At 35.0% G+C, this 18,442-nt stretch overlaps 1 protein-coding gene across 1 annotated transcript; it reads left to right on the top strand.

Annotated features, from left to right (window-relative positions):
- The first annotated feature begins 17,058 nt into the window (after positions 1 to 17,058).
- Positions 17,059 to 18,185, top strand: LOC129873680 (RING-H2 finger protein ATL80-like). The gene is made up of 2 exons (XM_055948816.1): positions 17,059 to 17,729; positions 17,881 to 18,185. Exon 1 carries the CDS (start codon positions 17,125 to 17,127, stop codon positions 17,665 to 17,667), a length of 543 nt encoding a protein of 180 aa, XP_055804791.1. The 5' UTR covers positions 17,059 to 17,124; the 3' UTR covers positions 17,668 to 17,729; positions 17,881 to 18,185.
- Positions 18,186 to 18,442: the final 257 nt, after the last annotated feature.

The raw sequence follows: 18,442 nt of genomic DNA, 5'->3' as shown, positions 1-18,442 counted from the left end.
TATGAAATTCTAAAAGGAAGCAAATCTAGATTTAGTCATGAAGTTGATGAAATATGCGTGTAATTTGAATAGAAGAAAATTACCTTTCAAAGATCTCCCACTACCATTAGAAATATTTTTGGTGGTTGGTTGCGAAAAAATATCTTATTTTACCGACTACACTTTCTTTTTTAAAAAATGTGTATGAACTACTAGTAATACTCTCTCGTGTCCATAATAATTGAATTTTTGTACCTTTTTCCAATGTTCAATATAAGTTAATTGTTCGGTGTTTAAGAGAGTTGTTGATTTTTTGTTCATTTATATTTTCTAGGGGATAAGTTCACGAAAGTTAATTGCTTATATTTATGATTTTATTTTGAATTATTTTTATTTTTAAAAATAATTTGAGAATAACTAAATAGGGAAAAAAATGGTGTTCAATTAATGTCCTAAATTTTTTTCTTAATGAGTGTATTACTTCACAAATTCACTTAATAATGACTAGAAAGAGTAATATATATTGAGAGTTGAATCAACATGAGTTGTAGTGCAGCGATGGAACTGCTCCTTTTTTAATCAGATGAAATTTAGTCGGAACTCCAATACGGTCTCCCACTGGCGAAAAATAAATTGGTGTGCGGGCAAGAAGTCACGTCGAGGAATAATTCTAAAATTTTATAAGAAGTATCATCTTTTCTAGAAGCTATTTTTTTTCTGATTAAGCAACAATTATCCCCAATATAATACCTATCTCACCCTCTAATCCAACTTTATTTAGCGGAAAGGAACCACAAATAAATTAATTTAATTATAGGGACTTATACATGATTACTTAGGCGGAGTAAAATTATTGCCTGTACAGATTGGCAAAATTCGTCCGTTAAAAAGTTGTTCAACACAATTTTGTAAGTTGTATATTCAGAGAGGAATTATTCATATATTAAGGCAAACATAACTTTATACATTGTTTGGTTAAAAAAATAATCTTCACATAGAATCTAACATAAGTTTAACAATATTTGATTGATTTTTACTCTTTTCCACATGAAAAATAATAATCGTTTATACCTTGCAATTGTTAATGAACTAAAGTGAAATAAAGAAATACATAAACCCTAATCAAGACGGATGAAGAAGACAACAAACTTGAGAGAGAAGAAGTAAATTTGTATTCAGTGATCTGGGGAGGGTTACACTATGCCTTTTCCAGATTGGTTCTTTAAATATTTCACAGACAACATTGATATCAGATTTTTTTGGTTGTTGAAGAAATTAATTTAGGGTTTGAACCCCAAATGATGTCAGGTCTTATCAAAGTTGGATATAATAATTTTTCTATCATTCTTTAATATGCACTTTGCTCAAAGGATCATAATTTGCCCCGAATTAGTAGTTTTGATACGATTATCATACTATTTTGTGGTTCGCTTGATGGATGTATTTATTGGAGTATGTTCTATGTTATTTAAATCAAATATTGTTCTATATAAAATTTTGTAAGTTGTATATTTTCAGAGGCCGTTCGGTTATCGATCGGAGAGAATTTATTCATGTATTAAAATAAACATAATTTTATGCATTGTTTGGTTATAAAAAAATAATCTCCACATAGATTGATTGATTTTTACTCTTTTCCACGTGAAAAATAATACTCCCTCCATTCCAATTTATAGACTTAGTTTGACTTGACACGGGGTTTAAGAAAGAAAAAAAGATTTTTAAAATTTGTGGTCTAAAATAAGCCATAAATGCTTGTGTGGTTGTAAATCATTCCAGTAAGGGTAAAATAGATATTTTAAAGTCAGATTGTTATTAAATATAGAAATGCCTCATAAATATAGAAATGCCTCATTCTTTTTAAGACTGACTAAAAAGGAAAGTGAGTTATATAAATTGAGACAGATTGACTAAAAAAAAGTGAATCATATAAATTGAGACAAAGAGAATAATTGTTTATCATTACAATTGTTGATGAACTAAAGTGAGGAAAAGAATACATAAACCCTAATCAAGGTGGAAGAAGAAGGCAACAAACTTGAGAGAGAAGAAGTAAAATTGTATTCTATGATCTAGGGAGGATTATATTTTCCTATGAATTATATAGATTTAGCTAGCTAATCAATATCACAATATGTTGTAATTGCTAAAAAGCAGTATGCCTTTTCTAGATTGGTTCTTTAAATATTTCACAGGTAGCATTTTGCACGATCCAAGCTACACTCTAGGTGTGACACAGTCTTTAGAATCCCAAGGAACCCCAATCAAGTCTCTTAGCATATCATTCATGAGCATACGTAAGGTAAGTAAGGCAATAACGCTAAGACATAGATGCGGAAATAAAGTCTCAACGTGGAAAGTCTCAGTAGAGAGAACAACTCTCAAACTCGAAATGAAAAAACAAGATAGACTCCATCACATATAACATGCCTCTACTGAACTAGATAGAGGCATAAGAGAAGCTTCTAGCTCATCCATGACAACATATAAAAGACATAAGAACGATGAAAAAATAAAATTCTTGTCCTCAAATAATGAGGACTCAATAACTATAAGAAAGTAAAGCTCAACTCTAGCCATGAGTGGGAGGTGTGCGATGATCGTCCAAACCTACATCATGATACAATGTAGAAAAAATATATGTGTTAGTACATAGAATGCACTAAGTATGTGATAAGTATGCATAAACAATGAATAAAAGACATAATCATTATGAATCATGAGATGCATGACCAATATCTTAAACATGAGTAAGACCTTAAAAACCTTAAAACATCATAATCATATAGTCAATGCATCAAAACATTATCATCAGAACTTTATACCTTTTCATATACCTTGGTGTGGGATAGGACCTTTAACCGATGTAAAAGACTATGCGAGTGTAACACCCCGTATTATTCTAGCTTAGACTAAGTTCGTTAACCAAAGGGAAATTTGAAAAAAAAACTGAGAAACGTGGCTGGCAGGAGGTCTACTACCCACCTTACGACTTGTAGAGTGTTCTATGAGCCATAGAAGGGACTCGTGGGATCCCTCCACACTTAACCAAATTTCAATGGTCAAGGATTACTTCTACGACTCCACCTTACAACCCGTCATCCACTCTACGATCCGTGGGTCGAGCGACACATTCCAGTAGCTACTAAAATGTGCTTAGATCCTACGAGAGGGTCTACGACTCGTAAGCTTTTGTACGACCCATTATGCGGTAGTAGACCCCAACCCTTCCTTTCTTCACTGGAGTCCATGAGGGACTTTGATGATTTGTTAAAGGGTTTACGATCCATAGAAGGTGGTCGCGGACCCATGTGTGCATTTTCTAGAAAGTCCAATTTTTGGACCATAGCCCCGGCGACTGGTCTTCTACGACCGTAGAAGATTTTACGAGTCGTAAGACGAACTGTAGGCGGCCAGAGACAGTCTTTAATGAAGGGTAGTTTGGTCTTTTTTCACCCTTTCCAAATCAAAACCGTGATATTTTGGGATTATTTTGAGTCTCTTATCAATACCCTACATGCTTAAACTCTAATTAACACTTAGAATTATTTGAGAGAAAAGATTGGAGAAGACAAAGAGTTACATTCAAGGTTTTCAAGCGAGGTCTTCGAGTTTCAATTGTTTCTTCAATTTTCAGGTATATAAGGCTTATCAAAATATTGGACTATGTTCTTCCACATTCCCTACATCTTATTTGAGTCGAATTGATCCTTGAATTGAGTCCGCATATTCATATGTTTTGAGTTTCTTGATGCATTTATGATTCTAGTGACTTTTTGCATATACATATCGATCAGGTCATGGTGATGTCATGAGTTGAGTATTTGAAATATGTTCATATATTCAATCACATGAACCCTAATTGAATTTTGATATTTAAATACTATATGCATTGATTAAGTCTGAAAGCATGATTTGTGAATGTCTTTAATGAGAATCAGTTGAGTCTGAGAAGTCTTTAAAAGTATTATTATTTAAACTTAAATGAGTATAAATGATTGTTTTGAGATAGAATTTTGATAGGATATGAATGAGTTTAAAAGCATATTTTAAATGAAAGAATTGATGATTTAAATGAGATTGAGTTGATTGGAGTCCAATGTGACTAGAGGAGATGACTTGCATAAATTGATTGATTTGACCTATGAGCATATTGAGTCTTGGGAGGAGTATTAAGCACCGAATTGGGTTAGAGTAAGTAACAACTTGAATCCCATAAACTACATAGGCAGCGTATGATGGAGGTTAAACCTCTTATGTCCCAAAAGAGGACTTGATTGATTGTGGATCCAATAAAAGTGATTCGTCTTTTACCGTGACAAAGTATTGGACGGATGTGGCAATGACATCACTTCGTTATATATCACTGGCTTATAGGTGATAGTTGTCGGTTAGAAAAACTCCCAAATAGGATATGATCATGCATGATATGATTGGTTTACTTAAGATTATAGATGATTGAGTCGATTTGAAAAACATTGCAAAATTTTAATTTGCATACCAATTGAGTTGAGTCCTTTGAGTGTATTTTTGAGTTGAGTTGAGTATTGTTGACCACTTCTCCTTTCAGCTGTATTACGTACTCATACATTCCAGTACTGACCCTTTTAGCCTGCATCATGAAATGATGCAGATACATATGCTAGAGATCATTAACAGGCGCTCCGTTTAAGATCTTTTCTTTTCTGAAAGAGGTGAGAACTCCTTACTTTAGAAGGAATCACATTCATTCATTTATTGCTTTGAGTATTTCCCGTGTTTTCTAGATTTGGATAGCCGTAGACTTGTCATTGGCACCTTCTTGATGGTGATAGAAGCTTCACAGATAGATAGTGATAGTGTTGAGTAAAGTTTTTGGTTTTCTAAACTATTCTTTGATATGGAGTTGAGATGAGATTTATTTTAAATACATTATTCTTATTTGAATTATTGATTTGGTTAGCCCACTTGAATATTTTTTAAATTCACATTGAGTCTTCCCCTGAATGATCGAATGAGTGATCGTACCAAGTAGTTCGCTTGGGGACCAGTAATGGTCTTCGAGTGCCGGTCATGCCTAAGGTACTCTCTCGGGATATGATAAACTTGGTATCAAAGCACAGATTTCAAGAGTCCTAGAGTGTCTATGAAGTTATGTCTAGTAGAGTCTTGTTTATGGGTGTGTCGTGCACCACACTTATAATCAGGAGTCTATAAGACATTAGGAATTAATTCACTTCTTTGTAATCTGAGTTCGTGCGAAAGATTTTAGCTCTAAAAAGTTCCTTCCTAATTTGTGCATTTACGCATTTGCAGATAGCACCTCCTAAACATACCTCCAGCCAGAGGAACGCCATCAATACTGATTTTCCATAATCTGAGATGCCTCCACCTTTTAGAGTGAGAACTAAGGGTTGATCTACTACGTCTACGGAGAAAGCCAAGGTTGAAGAGTTGTGAACCTGAAACAAGAGGGAATGACAATGAAAGAGTATGGTCTTAAGTTCATCCAGATGTCCAGATATGCTCCGAAAATGATCCTAGATATGAGATATAAGATAAGGAAGTTTGTCTCTGGGTTGATCAAACATGTGAAGAAGGAGTGAAAGGCGACACTGTTGATTTCAGAAATGGATATTTTTAGGTTGATGGTGTATGCACAACAGGTAGAGGATGATAAGAAGAAAGACAGGGAAGAACATTTAAGCAAGAAAGCCAAGTCAGCAGGGCATGAGAATAAGCAGAAACAAGGTAAGAGCAACAAATATTTCTTTCAGAAGAGGTCTTCTAACCATGATCCAAAAAAGTGCACGTGCCCTAGCCACAATATGATTAGAAGTCGTAGAGCCACCAAAATTTTAGAGCTCAGGGTTCTCGATCCCAAGCTAGTGTGGCTCCAGGTTCAAAAGGAAAGCCACCTTGTGGTAAGTGTGGCAAACTCCACTTGGGAGAATATCGAAAGGTCGGTAATGGTTGCTACAAATATGTTAAGATAGGTAATTTTCAATGGGAGTTTTCGATGTGTGGCGATAGAACCCAATCCTCTACTGCAGCACCCCAGTTAGAGGTAATCAGAGAGATACCACTTTAGGTACGGATGGAGGTTCAAACCACCTATATATTGTTGGTATGCTTCGAGTCTTCTCTTTTGATTATTATGAATTACTTGATCCGGATGCCACTTTGTCATTTGTAACCCCTTATGTAGATAATACATTTGATAAAATCCCTGAGTATCTTCTTGAGCCTTTCAGTGTGTCTACTTTGTTGGTGAGTCTATCTTACCTGAGAGGGTCTATATTATACTGTGTCAATCTATCATAGGGATACCATGGCTGACTTAGTTGAGTTGGACATGGTTGATTTTGATGTGATTCTTGACATGAACTGACTTTATGCATGTTATGCCTATGTTGATTGTAGAACTCGGATTGCTAATTTCAAATTCCTAAATGAGCCTATCTTAGAATGGAAGGGTGGTTCTGTTATGCCTAAGGGTAAATTTATTTCCTACTTTAGGGCCAGAAAGTTAATTTTGAAAAAGTGTATTTATCACATCGTGCGAGTTAAAGATGACAGTGTGAAGTCTCTATCTCTCGAGTCAGTCCCTCCTGATAGGAAAATCGACTTTGATTGATGTCCTTTTTGATATGCAGTCTATCTCTATTTTACCATATAGAATGGCTCCCGCTGAGTTGAAAAAATTGAAAGAAAAATTAAAAGATCTCCTAGATAAGAGATTTATTAGGCCGCGTGTCTCACCTTGGGGCAAGCCTGTCCTTTTAGTGCGAAAGAAAGATGGTTCCCTCAAAATGTGCATTGACTATCATCAAATGAACAAGGTCACCATAAAGAACAAGTATCCCTTTCCCAGAATAGATGATCTATTTGACCAACTTCAGGGTGACACTTGTTTATCAAAGATAGACCTCAGATCATGCTATCATCAGTTGAAAGTGAGAGAATGTGATATCTCAAAGACATTTTTTTGGATCCGGTATGGTCACTTCGAGTTTCTTATTATGTCTTTTGATTTGAATAACGCTCCTAGAATATTTATAGACTTGATAAATCGAGTGTTTAAACAGTATTTGGACATATTATCATTGTGTTCATTGACGATATACTGGTCTACTCCAAATTGAGGAGGAGCATGTCAATCATCTCAGAATTGGTCTTCAGACTCTCAAAGATAGGGAGTTGTATACTAAGTTTTCAAAGTGTGAATTTTGGCTTACTTCTATGGCATTCTTAGGCCATGTTGTATCTGGTGAGGGTATATGAGTTGATTTGCAGAAGATTGAGGCGGTAAAAAACTGGCCCAGACCCATGTCCCCGACTAACATAAGAAGTTTCTTGGATTTGGCTAGTTATTACCACAGGTTTGTTGAGGGGTTTTCGTCTAAATCATCTCTGTTGACTAAGATGACTCAGAAGAAGGCTAAGTTCCAATGGTCGGACGCTTGTGAGAAAAGTTTTCAAGATTTGAAAATGAGGTTGACTACTGCTCTAGTTATGTTCCTACCCGAGGGAATTGGTGGTTTTGTGATCTATTGTGATGCGTTCAAAGTTGGATTGGGTTGTGTTTTGATGTAGAAGGGTAAGGTTATTGCATATGATTCCAGACAACTTAGGATTCATGAGAGGAACTACCCGACTCACGACCTTGAGTTGGCCGCTGTAGTGTTCGCTCTCAAGATTTGGCGTCATTATCTCTATGGACTGCATGTTGATGTGTTCACTGATCACAAGAGTCTGCAATATGTGTTTACTGAGAAAGAGATGAACTTGAGGTAGAGGAGATGGCTTGAGTTGCTTAAAGATTATGATATGAGTATCTTTTACCACCCAAGTAAAGCTAATATGTTTGTTGATTCTCTCAACAGGTTATCAATGGGGAACACTGCCCATGTGGAGGAGGGAAATAATGAGTTGGCTGAAGAGGTGCATAGACTTGAACGTTTGGGAGTTCAACTTATTGACTCTAGTGAGGGTGGAGTTATTGTTTAGAATGGGTTTGAATCATCCATGGTAGTTGAAGTGAAGAAAAGCAAGACCAAGACCCCATTCTTCTCCAATTAAAAGATGATGTTCACAAGCAGAAGGTAATGGCTTTTGCCAAAGAGAGATATGGAGTGTTGAGGTACCAAGGGAGATTGTGTGTTCCAATGTTAAAGGAATTCGAGAAATAATCATGGCAGAGGCCTATAGCTCTAGGCATTCCATCCATCCAGGTTCTACAAAGATGTACCACGATTTAAGAAAAATATATTGGTGGAATAGAATAAACAAAGATATAGAAGAGTTCGTGCCCAAGTGCCCAAATTTCCAACAAGTCAAGGTTGAGCATCAAAGCCTTGTGGTGTCGCTCAAAATATTAAAATTCCAAAATTGAAATGAGAGATGATCAATATGGACTTCATTTCATATTTACCGCTATCCCACAAGCAGCATGACTCTATTTGGGTTATTGTGGATAGGATGACCAAATTAGCTAATTTCTTATCGATTAAGACTACGGACACCGTAAAGACTATGCCAGATTGTATCTTTGGAAAATTATCAGACTTCATGGGGTTCTTTTTTCTATCATCTCAGACAAGGGAGATTAATTCACTACTTAGTTTTAGAAGTCTTTTTAGTAAGATTTGGGTTCAAGAGTGAACCTTAGCACTGTTTTCCATCCATAGACAGACGGCCAGGCAGAGCACATAATTCAGAATTTGGAGCGTACAATTCAAACTTTGGAGGATGTGTTGAGATCCTGTGTCATCGACTTCAAAGGTAGTTGGGATGATCATTTACCTCTTATTGAGTTGGCGTATAATAATAGCTTTCATTCGAGTATTCAAATGGCTCTGTATGAAGCTCTGTATAATAGAAGATGTAGATCACCAATTGGTTGGTTTGAAGTTGGTGAAGCTGAGTTGATTGGACCCAACTTAGTTCACCAGCCATGGAGAAGGTGAAAATCATCCAAGAGAGGTTGAGGACTGCTTAGAGTTGCCATAAATCCAACACTGATATTGGGAGGAGAGATTTGGAGTTCAAGGTGCATTATTGGGTATACTTGAAGGTTTCACCCATGAAGGGAGTGATGATATTTGGGAAGAAAGGGAAGCTTAGTCCCCGCTACATTGGCCCTTATCATATTGTGAAGAGGGTTGGTAATGTAGCCTATAATTTGAGTTGCCAACAGAGTTAACAATTATTCATCCTATGCTTTATATCTCTATGCTAAGAAATGTTTGGGAGATCCTTCATTTGTTGTTCCGACTGAGAGCATTGGGGTGAAAAAGAGTTTTACTTATGAAGAGATTCCGTTCCAGATCCTTGATCATCTTGTTCGCAAGTTAAGAACCAAAAAGGTTGCATCCGTCAAAGTTTTATGGCAAAATCAGTTTGTTGAAGAGGCCTCATAGGAAGTCAAAGAGGATATAAAGTCTAGATACCCGCATCTATCGTGCCTTATAATGATGATATTGAGGGTACTGTTCTTTTCTCTTATCTTTGAGTTGATTTTCATTCCGAGTTTGAGTATATGATGAGTATTCTTGAGTTTGAGTAGTCGATTGTTTGAATGTTTGAATGTCTAAGTATTTGATTTCTTATTTGCATTCTTTCCTTAAGTTGAGTAAACCTTTGGCTTGGTGTTTATTCGAGGATGATCCCAAGGGAGAGATATTGTAACACCCCCTATTATTCTAGCTTAGACCAAGTTCAATAACCATGGGGCTCGTGGGACACCTTCACACTTTATAAAATTTCAGAAGTCAAGGATCACTTCTATGACTCCACCTTACGACCCGTCACCCACTTTACGATCCATAGGATTGATCATAGGGTCAAGTGACACATTCCAATAGCTACTAGAATATGCACTCAGATCCTACGAGAAGGTCTACGACCCGTAAACTTTTGTACGACCCATCATGGGGTCCGTAGACCCAAACCCTTCTTTCTTTCACTGGAGTGCATGAAGGACTATCGTCAAAGGGTCTACGACCCATAAAAAGTGGTCGTAGACCCATGTATGCATTTCTAAAAGTCTAACTTTTAGACCATAGCCTATACGACTGGTCTTTTACGACTCATAAAAGACTTTACGAGTCATAGGATGACCCATAGGCGACCAGATGTAGATGTAGTTTTTAATGAAAGGTAATTTGGTCTTTTTCCACCCTTCCCAAGCCAAAATTCTAACATTTTGAGACTATTTTGAGTCTCTTATCTGTACCTTATAAGCTTAAACTCTGATTAACACTTAGAATTATTTGAGAGCAAGGATTGGAGAGAAGAAAGAGCTAGGGTTCAAGGTTTTCAAGTGAGGTCTTCGAGTTTCAATTATTTCTTCGATTTTCAGGTATGTAGGGCTTATCAGAATGTTGGACTATGTTCTTCCATGTGCGCTACATCTTCTTTGAGTCGAATTAATCCTTGAGTTGAGTCTGAATGTCCATATGATTTGAGTTTTTTAATGCATTTATGATCCCATTGAGTCTTTCTATATATATATATATTCAATCAAGTCTTGATGATGTCGATGAGTTGAGTATTTAAAATATTTTTATGTCTTAACTCACATGAACCCTAATTGAATTTTGGCATTTAAATACTATATGCATTGATTGAGTCTTAAAACATGATTTGTGAATGTCTTGAATAAGAATGAGTTGAGTCTAAGAAGTCTTTACAAGTATTATTATTTAAACTTCAGTATTTTGAGTATAAATGATTGTTTTGAGATGGAGTTTTCATGGGATACAAATGAGTTTAAAAGCATGTTTTAAATGAAAGAATTGATGCTTAAGATGTGATTGAGTTGATTGGAGTTCAATGTGATTAGAAGAGGTGACTTAAATAAATTGATTGATTTGACTTATGGGCATATTGAGCCTTGGGAGGAGTATTGAACAACGAATTAGTTAAGAGTAAGTAACAACTAGAATCCCATAAACTAAGTAGTCAGTGTAGGATGGAGGTTAAACCTCTTACGTCCCAAAAAAAGACTTGATTGATTATGGATCCAATGATAGTGATTCGTCCCCTACCCTGGAAAAGTATTGAACGAATGTGGCAATGACATCGATTCATTTTACATCATCGGCTCATAGGTGATGATTGTCGGTTAGATAAATTTTTGAATAGGATATGATCATATATGATATGATTGGTTTGATTGAGATTGTAGAGGATTGAGTCGATTTGAAAAACATTGCAAAATTTTAATTTGCATACCTATTGAGTTGAGTCCTTTGAGTTTATTGTTAAGTTGAGTATTGTTGACCGTTTTTCCTTTCAGCTATATTACATACTCACACAATCCATGTACTGATGCCTTTTTGTTTGCATCCTTTTATGATGCAGATACAGGTGATAGAGATTATCAACAGACGTTTTGTTGAAGATCTTTTCTTTTCTGATAGTGGTGACACCTTCTTGCTTTCTGAGGAATCGTATTCATTCATTTATTGCTTTGAGTATTTTCCTTGTTTTCTAGATTCGGGTAGCCATGGACTTTTCATTGGCACCTTCTTGATGGTGATAGAGGCTTTACAGACAAATAGTGATAGTGTTGAGTGAATATTTTGGTTTTCTAAACTATTCTTTGATATGCAGTTGAGATGAGATTTGTTATAAATATATTATTCTTCTTTGAATTGTTGATTTGATTAGCTCACTTGAATGTCTTTTAAATTTATATTGAGTCATCCGCTGAGTGATCGAATGAGTGATTGGACCAAGTCATTTGCTTGGAGACCAATAATGGTGTTCGAGTGTCGGTCACGTCTAGGGTATCCTCTCAGGGCGTGACAACGAGCTATAACATGGAATCTAATATAACTCCCGCATCAAAAAGAGAGGGGCTACTTTGCCAAGGTAGACTCCGTAAGAACATCATAATCATGAGCTATATGTGGATCCACTAGCTAGGTCACATTGGTATCATAAACCTACGCGGTTAATGTAGTTAGGGACTAAAGATTGCTATTAGGATTCCCTTGGGTAGCTACTATGGCTACTGGACCGAATTCCTCATTAAAGTTCTTTCGGTGCTTAGTTATTATCCCAATGAAATTTATAAATCATAGTCATTAACATTATTAGGAAAGATAATAAAATATATTAATCTCCATCATAAATAAATCATAAGAATAGCTCATTATCATGATTCATTCATAAAAATTCATGAGTTGGTGAGAATGTCCTTTCACCTCTTTAACATGATTGTGTGAGAATTACCTTTTATGTTATAATTACTTGCTTAAAACATCATTGGAACATCATTCATAACCTTTCATGAGTCATTCATAAACTTTGGTAATCATTCATAAAGATTTCATTGAAATCACTTGAAAGTCATGATCATAGTTCCTTGAAAACATACTTGAAATAGCATATAACATGGGTCATTGAAATTCAACTTGAAATAATTCAATATGATGCAAATTATGCATAATTTAATCAATATTCATAAGATAGATCATAATAAAGAAGACCCAATGCAAATTCATGAAATTAGGGCTTTTAGAAGAAGAAATCATAAGGAGATTTTAAAAAGAACCTTGGAACTCCATGGATGAATTTCCACATACCCTAAGATTTAGAAGCCCTAAATTGCAATGGGTTAAAGTCTTGGCCTTGATTTCCCTTGGAACTAGCTTGAAGAAGAAGATGACCCTTGAGAGAGAACTTTAGGGAGAAGATTTTTTGGATTTGAGTGTTAGGGTGAGAATGAGAGTATTAATAGGGCTTAAGGTAGTTAATAAGATAGAATAAACTCCCAAAAACCGTCCACATTCATTAATGACTTAATAGGGAAAAGACCAAAAAATCCTAAACTTAACTGAAATGGGCTGTTACACGAAAGGGCCACCATGGTCCGTGAAGCCCACTACGGCACATGGTGGTGGTCGTGGTTAGGGGATTGTGACTTGGGTTGGAGGGGTGACCTCCACGGAGGCCACTATGGCTCGTGGTGCCCACTATGGGTCATGGTCCCCCTCGTGGTCCGCACCCAAATTCCAATTTCACCTGGGCTGGACCACGTTACCCCTTCATGATCCGTGGTCCTCTTCACAGCCTGTGAAGGGCTCCGTGAAGTCCATTTGGTGCCCAAAAAGCTGTAATTTCCATGGTTTCCCTTTCAAACTCTATTTTCTGACTTTTCGACTTTCCAACTTTAGGGGTCTTATTTATATGAGATTTTTTTGGTTGTTGAAAAAATTAACTCAAGATTTGAATCCCAAATGATATGCCAGGTCTTATCATAGTCAAATATAATAATTTTTCTATCAGTATTTGATATGCACTTTGATCAAAGGATCATAATTTACCTCTAATTAGTAGTAGTCTTGATACAATTATCATATTGTTTTGTAGTCCGCTTGATGTATGTATCTATTGGAGTATGTTCAATGTTATTTAAGTCAAACACCCTTCTATATAAAATTTTGTAAATTGTATACTTTCAGGGGTCGTTCGGTTATCGATCTGAGAGGAATTATTCATGTATCAAAACAAACATAACTTTATAGATTGTTTGGTTATAAAAATATAATGGTCACTTAGAATCTAACATAAGTTAAACAATGTTTGATTGATATTCTCTTTTCCACATGAAACATAATATTCCCCCAGTCTCAATTTGTATGACTTAGTTTTACTTGATAAGGAATTTAAGAAAGAAAAACTTTTGAAACTTGTCGTCTAACATAAGTTACAAATATTTTTGTGGCTGTAAATCATTTCATTACGGGTAAAATGAATATTTTAAAGTCAAATTGTTACTAAATATATATAGAAACGTGTCATTCTTTTTTGGACCGACTAAAAATGAAAGTGAGTCATATACACTGAGACGGAGAAAGTGATCATTTATCCGTTGCACTTGTTGTTGAACTAAAGTGAAATAAGAAAATACATAAACCCTAATCAAGGTGGAAGAAGAAGATAACATACTTGAGAGAGAAGAAGCAAAGTTTGTATTCAATGATTTGGGGAGGATTACATTTTTCTATGACTTATATAGACTTAGCTAACTAATCAATATCACAATATGTTGTAATTGCTGAAAAGCAGTATGCCTTTCCCAGATGGTTATTTAAATATTTCACAATATTGTTGAAAAAATTAGCTTATTAAGGTTTGAATCCCAAATGACATGCCAAGTCTTATCATAGTCAAATATAATAATTTTTCTATCAGTCTTTGATATGTATTTTGACCAAAGGATCATAATTTGCCCGTAATCAATAGTCTTGACACAATTATCATATTATTTTATCGTCTGCTTGATGTATGTTTCTATTGGAGTATATTTTATGTTATTTAAATCAATCACTCTTCTATGCAAATTTTACCTACAAAAATAATGCACATTCAAGTAAATACTATAACAAATATAATTTTTAAATATCTACCATCATTATAATCTTTAACACAACATTAAATTTCAGAAATACTTTCAATATGAAACTTCACAATTGCACACCAAATATGTATTATTTAATAATATTTGTATAATATTTAAAAAAAATTTATATTCATTGATATGAATACTTGTGCAAAGTGCATGTCCTAAATTCGAAAGCAATTTCTCTATCCTCACAAGGTATGGACTAAGATAAAGTAGGATTTGATTGATAGAGTAAAAAATCAGAACAATATAAGTTAGTACTATTTGAGAGTGCTTACATAAGGTCTACAAATGATATATATAGTTTCTTGGCAGTTTTGGTACCTTTGTTTACTCGGGACGAACATATGTTTAAGTCGTGAATGGTGTAATGATCCACATGATCGTTTTATCCTTTAGACTCTTTCTTCTCCTTGAAGTTTCTCAGAGCCTCTTTGTGTTGTTTATGACTTGCGAAAATGGGTAACATGATTCACGAGGTGACCGAGGGGATTTGAAGAAGAAATTCCACTTTTAAAGTTTGAACATGAGAATTTGATCAAATTCAATATTTTGGGTTAGTAAGGTCGAATTTGAATTTTTATAATTTTGTGAGGTTTGGAGGATAATTTATGACTTGATCGAATGTTTTGCATAGATCTCGAGACACTCAAGAGTGATTTGGATCATTGGTTGAGTTTCTAGTTAAGTTTGAAAATTTTAGTTGACCACAATTGATATTTAGTCAAGACAATCATGAATTGGTGATTTGATAATTTCAACACATTTGAATTGCACTTTATGATGGATTTTTGAAATTTGATTTGTGTCTAAGTCTTAGATAAATTTCAACTGTTTATTCAAAGATTTGAATGGTATACATTGTTTGAGCATAAACCTCAAACAGCAAATGACCTCCAAATTTTATTTTTATTTGAACTTCTAGATTCGTATAGTGATTTTAGAATTATACCAACAAGAATCTTCAAATTTCGAGTTTGTATGAGAAAGTTATGATCTTTTTGATGCAATTTGTTGTTGCTGATTTTCTGAAAAGAGTTGCTCTTCACAAATGTGAATGAGGTCACATGAATGCAAAGAAATATCCGAGAGTTGATCGGTCTCATGAACGCAATTTATTGTTGCTGGTTTTACATAATCTTTCTCTCCTCCTCCTTCTATCTCTCCCCTCTTTCTCCCCCTGCTTTCTCTCTCTGCCCCTGCCCCTTCTTTCTCCCCTATCGTGCTCTCCCTCTCCCCTCGCTCTCTTTCGCTATCCCCTTCCTCTCTTACTCTCTTTCCCCCTCTTCCAGCTCCCCCCCACTCTTTCTCTCTCCCCCTCTTTTTGCTCGATTTATGATGTGTATCAGTGTATATGTGATAGCAGATACATGTATTTATGCATGGATACATTAAATATTTGATATCAGATCCATTGATGAAATTCATATCGGATAAACAAGATGAAATTAATTTTGAATATACAGATACATGAAATTGATATTGAATACACAAATATATAAAATTTGTGAAACTCAGATACATAGGGATATAGGCGAGCAAAAGAGAAGAAAGGTGAACGAGAGAGTTACTGTATCCTAGATACATGTGAATCACGCTTGAATACAATACACCTGAAATAAATTAGAAAAAAAATTACTTAAATACACAACTTATTTTACCATATTCTCTAAAACTCCCTACCATTTGAAAAAAAATTATAAAAATTCTCACTCTCCTATTTTGGGATACATCACTTTACACGATGTATCGGTCGGATACATCACTTTATCGGGATGTCGGATACATCACTTTACGTGATGTATTGGGACATCGAATACATCACTTTACATGATGTATCGATTGAATACATCATTTTACGTGATGTATCGATTGAATACATCATTTTACGTGATGTATCAGAACATTTTGGAATGTATCCGAATTCTACAAAATTTAAGAATTTTTTGTATTTTGAAAAAAAAAATAGAGATAAAATATAATTAACTCTTAACACTATGAATTTATGTAATCCTTACAAATAAATTACACCTTATTTGATTTGTATGTATCTAAGATACATGTATTTATTCCTTCATATACATGTATTCAAAATTATATTTTTCTGACAAAATATAATTAGGAAGACTATTATTTCAAAATGCATGTAATAAGCATCAATAATAGTGTGATTTGTGTTATTTCCTCTTTATTCAAACTCCTATAATTTTTCATATATATATATATATATACAAAAAAAAATATTATATCCCTTAAAAAAATTATTTTTCTTTAATAAAAATTCTAATTCACCCACTAGTCTAGATTATATTCCATCTTCACTACCTTCCGACACTCATAGCAATATATACCTTCATTCATTCATTAATTCACGTCTAACATAATTTCATTATTCTTTCGTATTAGTAGGCACATTAGCGCACTATAATTTCTTGTGCTCTGATTTCTATTACTTTCTATACTTTGATTACGCTATTTTATCCGTGTCGCTTTTGTTATTTGCTTTCTCATATCGCTTTGAACTGCTTAGCCTTATTTGACCTCTTTTTATGTTTCTATTGAGTTGAGGTTCTCTAAAAAACAATCGTCCTACCTTGATAAGAGTAAGGTCTGCGTACATTTTACCCTCCTAGATCGCTCGTGGGATTTGTCGTTGTTTCCATATATAGCCGACATTTCAACTTCCTCAATTAATTATCTATCCTCCTCTCCGTTATTATATGTCTAATTCCTCTTTATAATTAATTATGTCGCGTCCCGTACTTAGATTTCTGTTAAGCACCGCCTCATCTTCCGCACCGCCGGCCAAATCCACCACGGCGGATCCTCCGTCGCTTGCGTCGGTGGAGCCCGACTACGTCATTATCATAGCAGCCCTGCTCTGTGCACTGATATGTATCATCGGACTGATCTCGGTAGCTCGGTGCGCTTGGCTCCGACGCGCCGGAGGAGCTACCGGAGGTCAGTCGGCGCAGGCGAACAAAGGAGTAAAGAAGAAAGTGTTGCAGTCGCTGCCGAAGTTCAGATTTGACCCTTCTTCAACTAGTACTGACTCGGAGGAGGAGTGCGCCATATGTCTGGCGGAGTACACCAGAGGAGATGAGATTAAGGTTTTGCCTCAGTGTGGCCATGGGTTTCATGTTCAGTGTATTGACACGTGGCTTGGTTCACACTCGTCATGCCCATCTTGCCGTCAGATTCTCCAAACTGGTCGGTGCCAGAGGTGCGGCGAATTCTCAGGCAATTCCAACTCCGGTGCTCAAATTCAGGGACGGAACTGCCCTACCTAAAAGAGTTCAAATTCCAATTGTTTTTTGCTCCGTCAGGAAATTATATGGCACGCAAATAATAGGTAAATTAATCACATTATTTGTTACTCCCTCCGATTCTTTTTATTTGTTAAATTTTAACTCAAAAATTATTGATATAATAAATTTATCATTTTAATTTTATTAATCGATAAAGTTTTAAACATTCTTAAAACGGTTATGTGTTTTTGTCAGGGTTCAAGAATGGTCCCCAGCTGAGGCTCGTGAATTTACAAATTTGTCTAGAAGCTAAAACAAGAGAGAGAGGATAAGTATGAAGCTTTCTTCTTCTTCTTCTTATGGAAAACAAGAGAAAGAAACTCACTAAAGGGTAACAAATATTTATAATAGTTGTATTTATTTTTTCTTAAAAAAAAAACAATAACTGTTTTCCTCTTTTCTAAAGTTGAAGTTTAATAGATTTAAGTTTTACAGTATGTTGTAACTTTGTTTTGTAAATTATGTAGTATAGCCACTTTTAACTTTCAAGTAGTAGTATTGGTAAGTACTATTAGAAATAAAAAGACTTTGCATGTGTCCCTTTCATTTACTGTCATTGTCCCTTCCATTTACGTGCGGATGTAAGAATTTTGCCTTGCACAAAACGTACAAATCAAGGAGTAACCTATACTTCAAACCTCTTTAAACTTTTATCGTTTAAAAATTGAAGGAAAATTTTCATGATTTTCATAATCAATTAGAATTAAATAATATAACTAAATTAGTTATTGCTTTCTCTAAAATACTTATCATGTTT

The sequence above is a fragment of the Solanum dulcamara genome, chromosome 11 (assembly GCF_947179165.1).
Source record: "Solanum dulcamara chromosome 11, daSolDulc1.2, whole genome shotgun sequence".
Classification (NCBI taxonomy): Eukaryota; Viridiplantae; Streptophyta; class Magnoliopsida; order Solanales; family Solanaceae; genus Solanum; species Solanum dulcamara.
The sequence above is the reverse complement of the archived record's forward strand: the minus strand, read 5'-3'. Positions and strand labels throughout refer to the sequence as shown.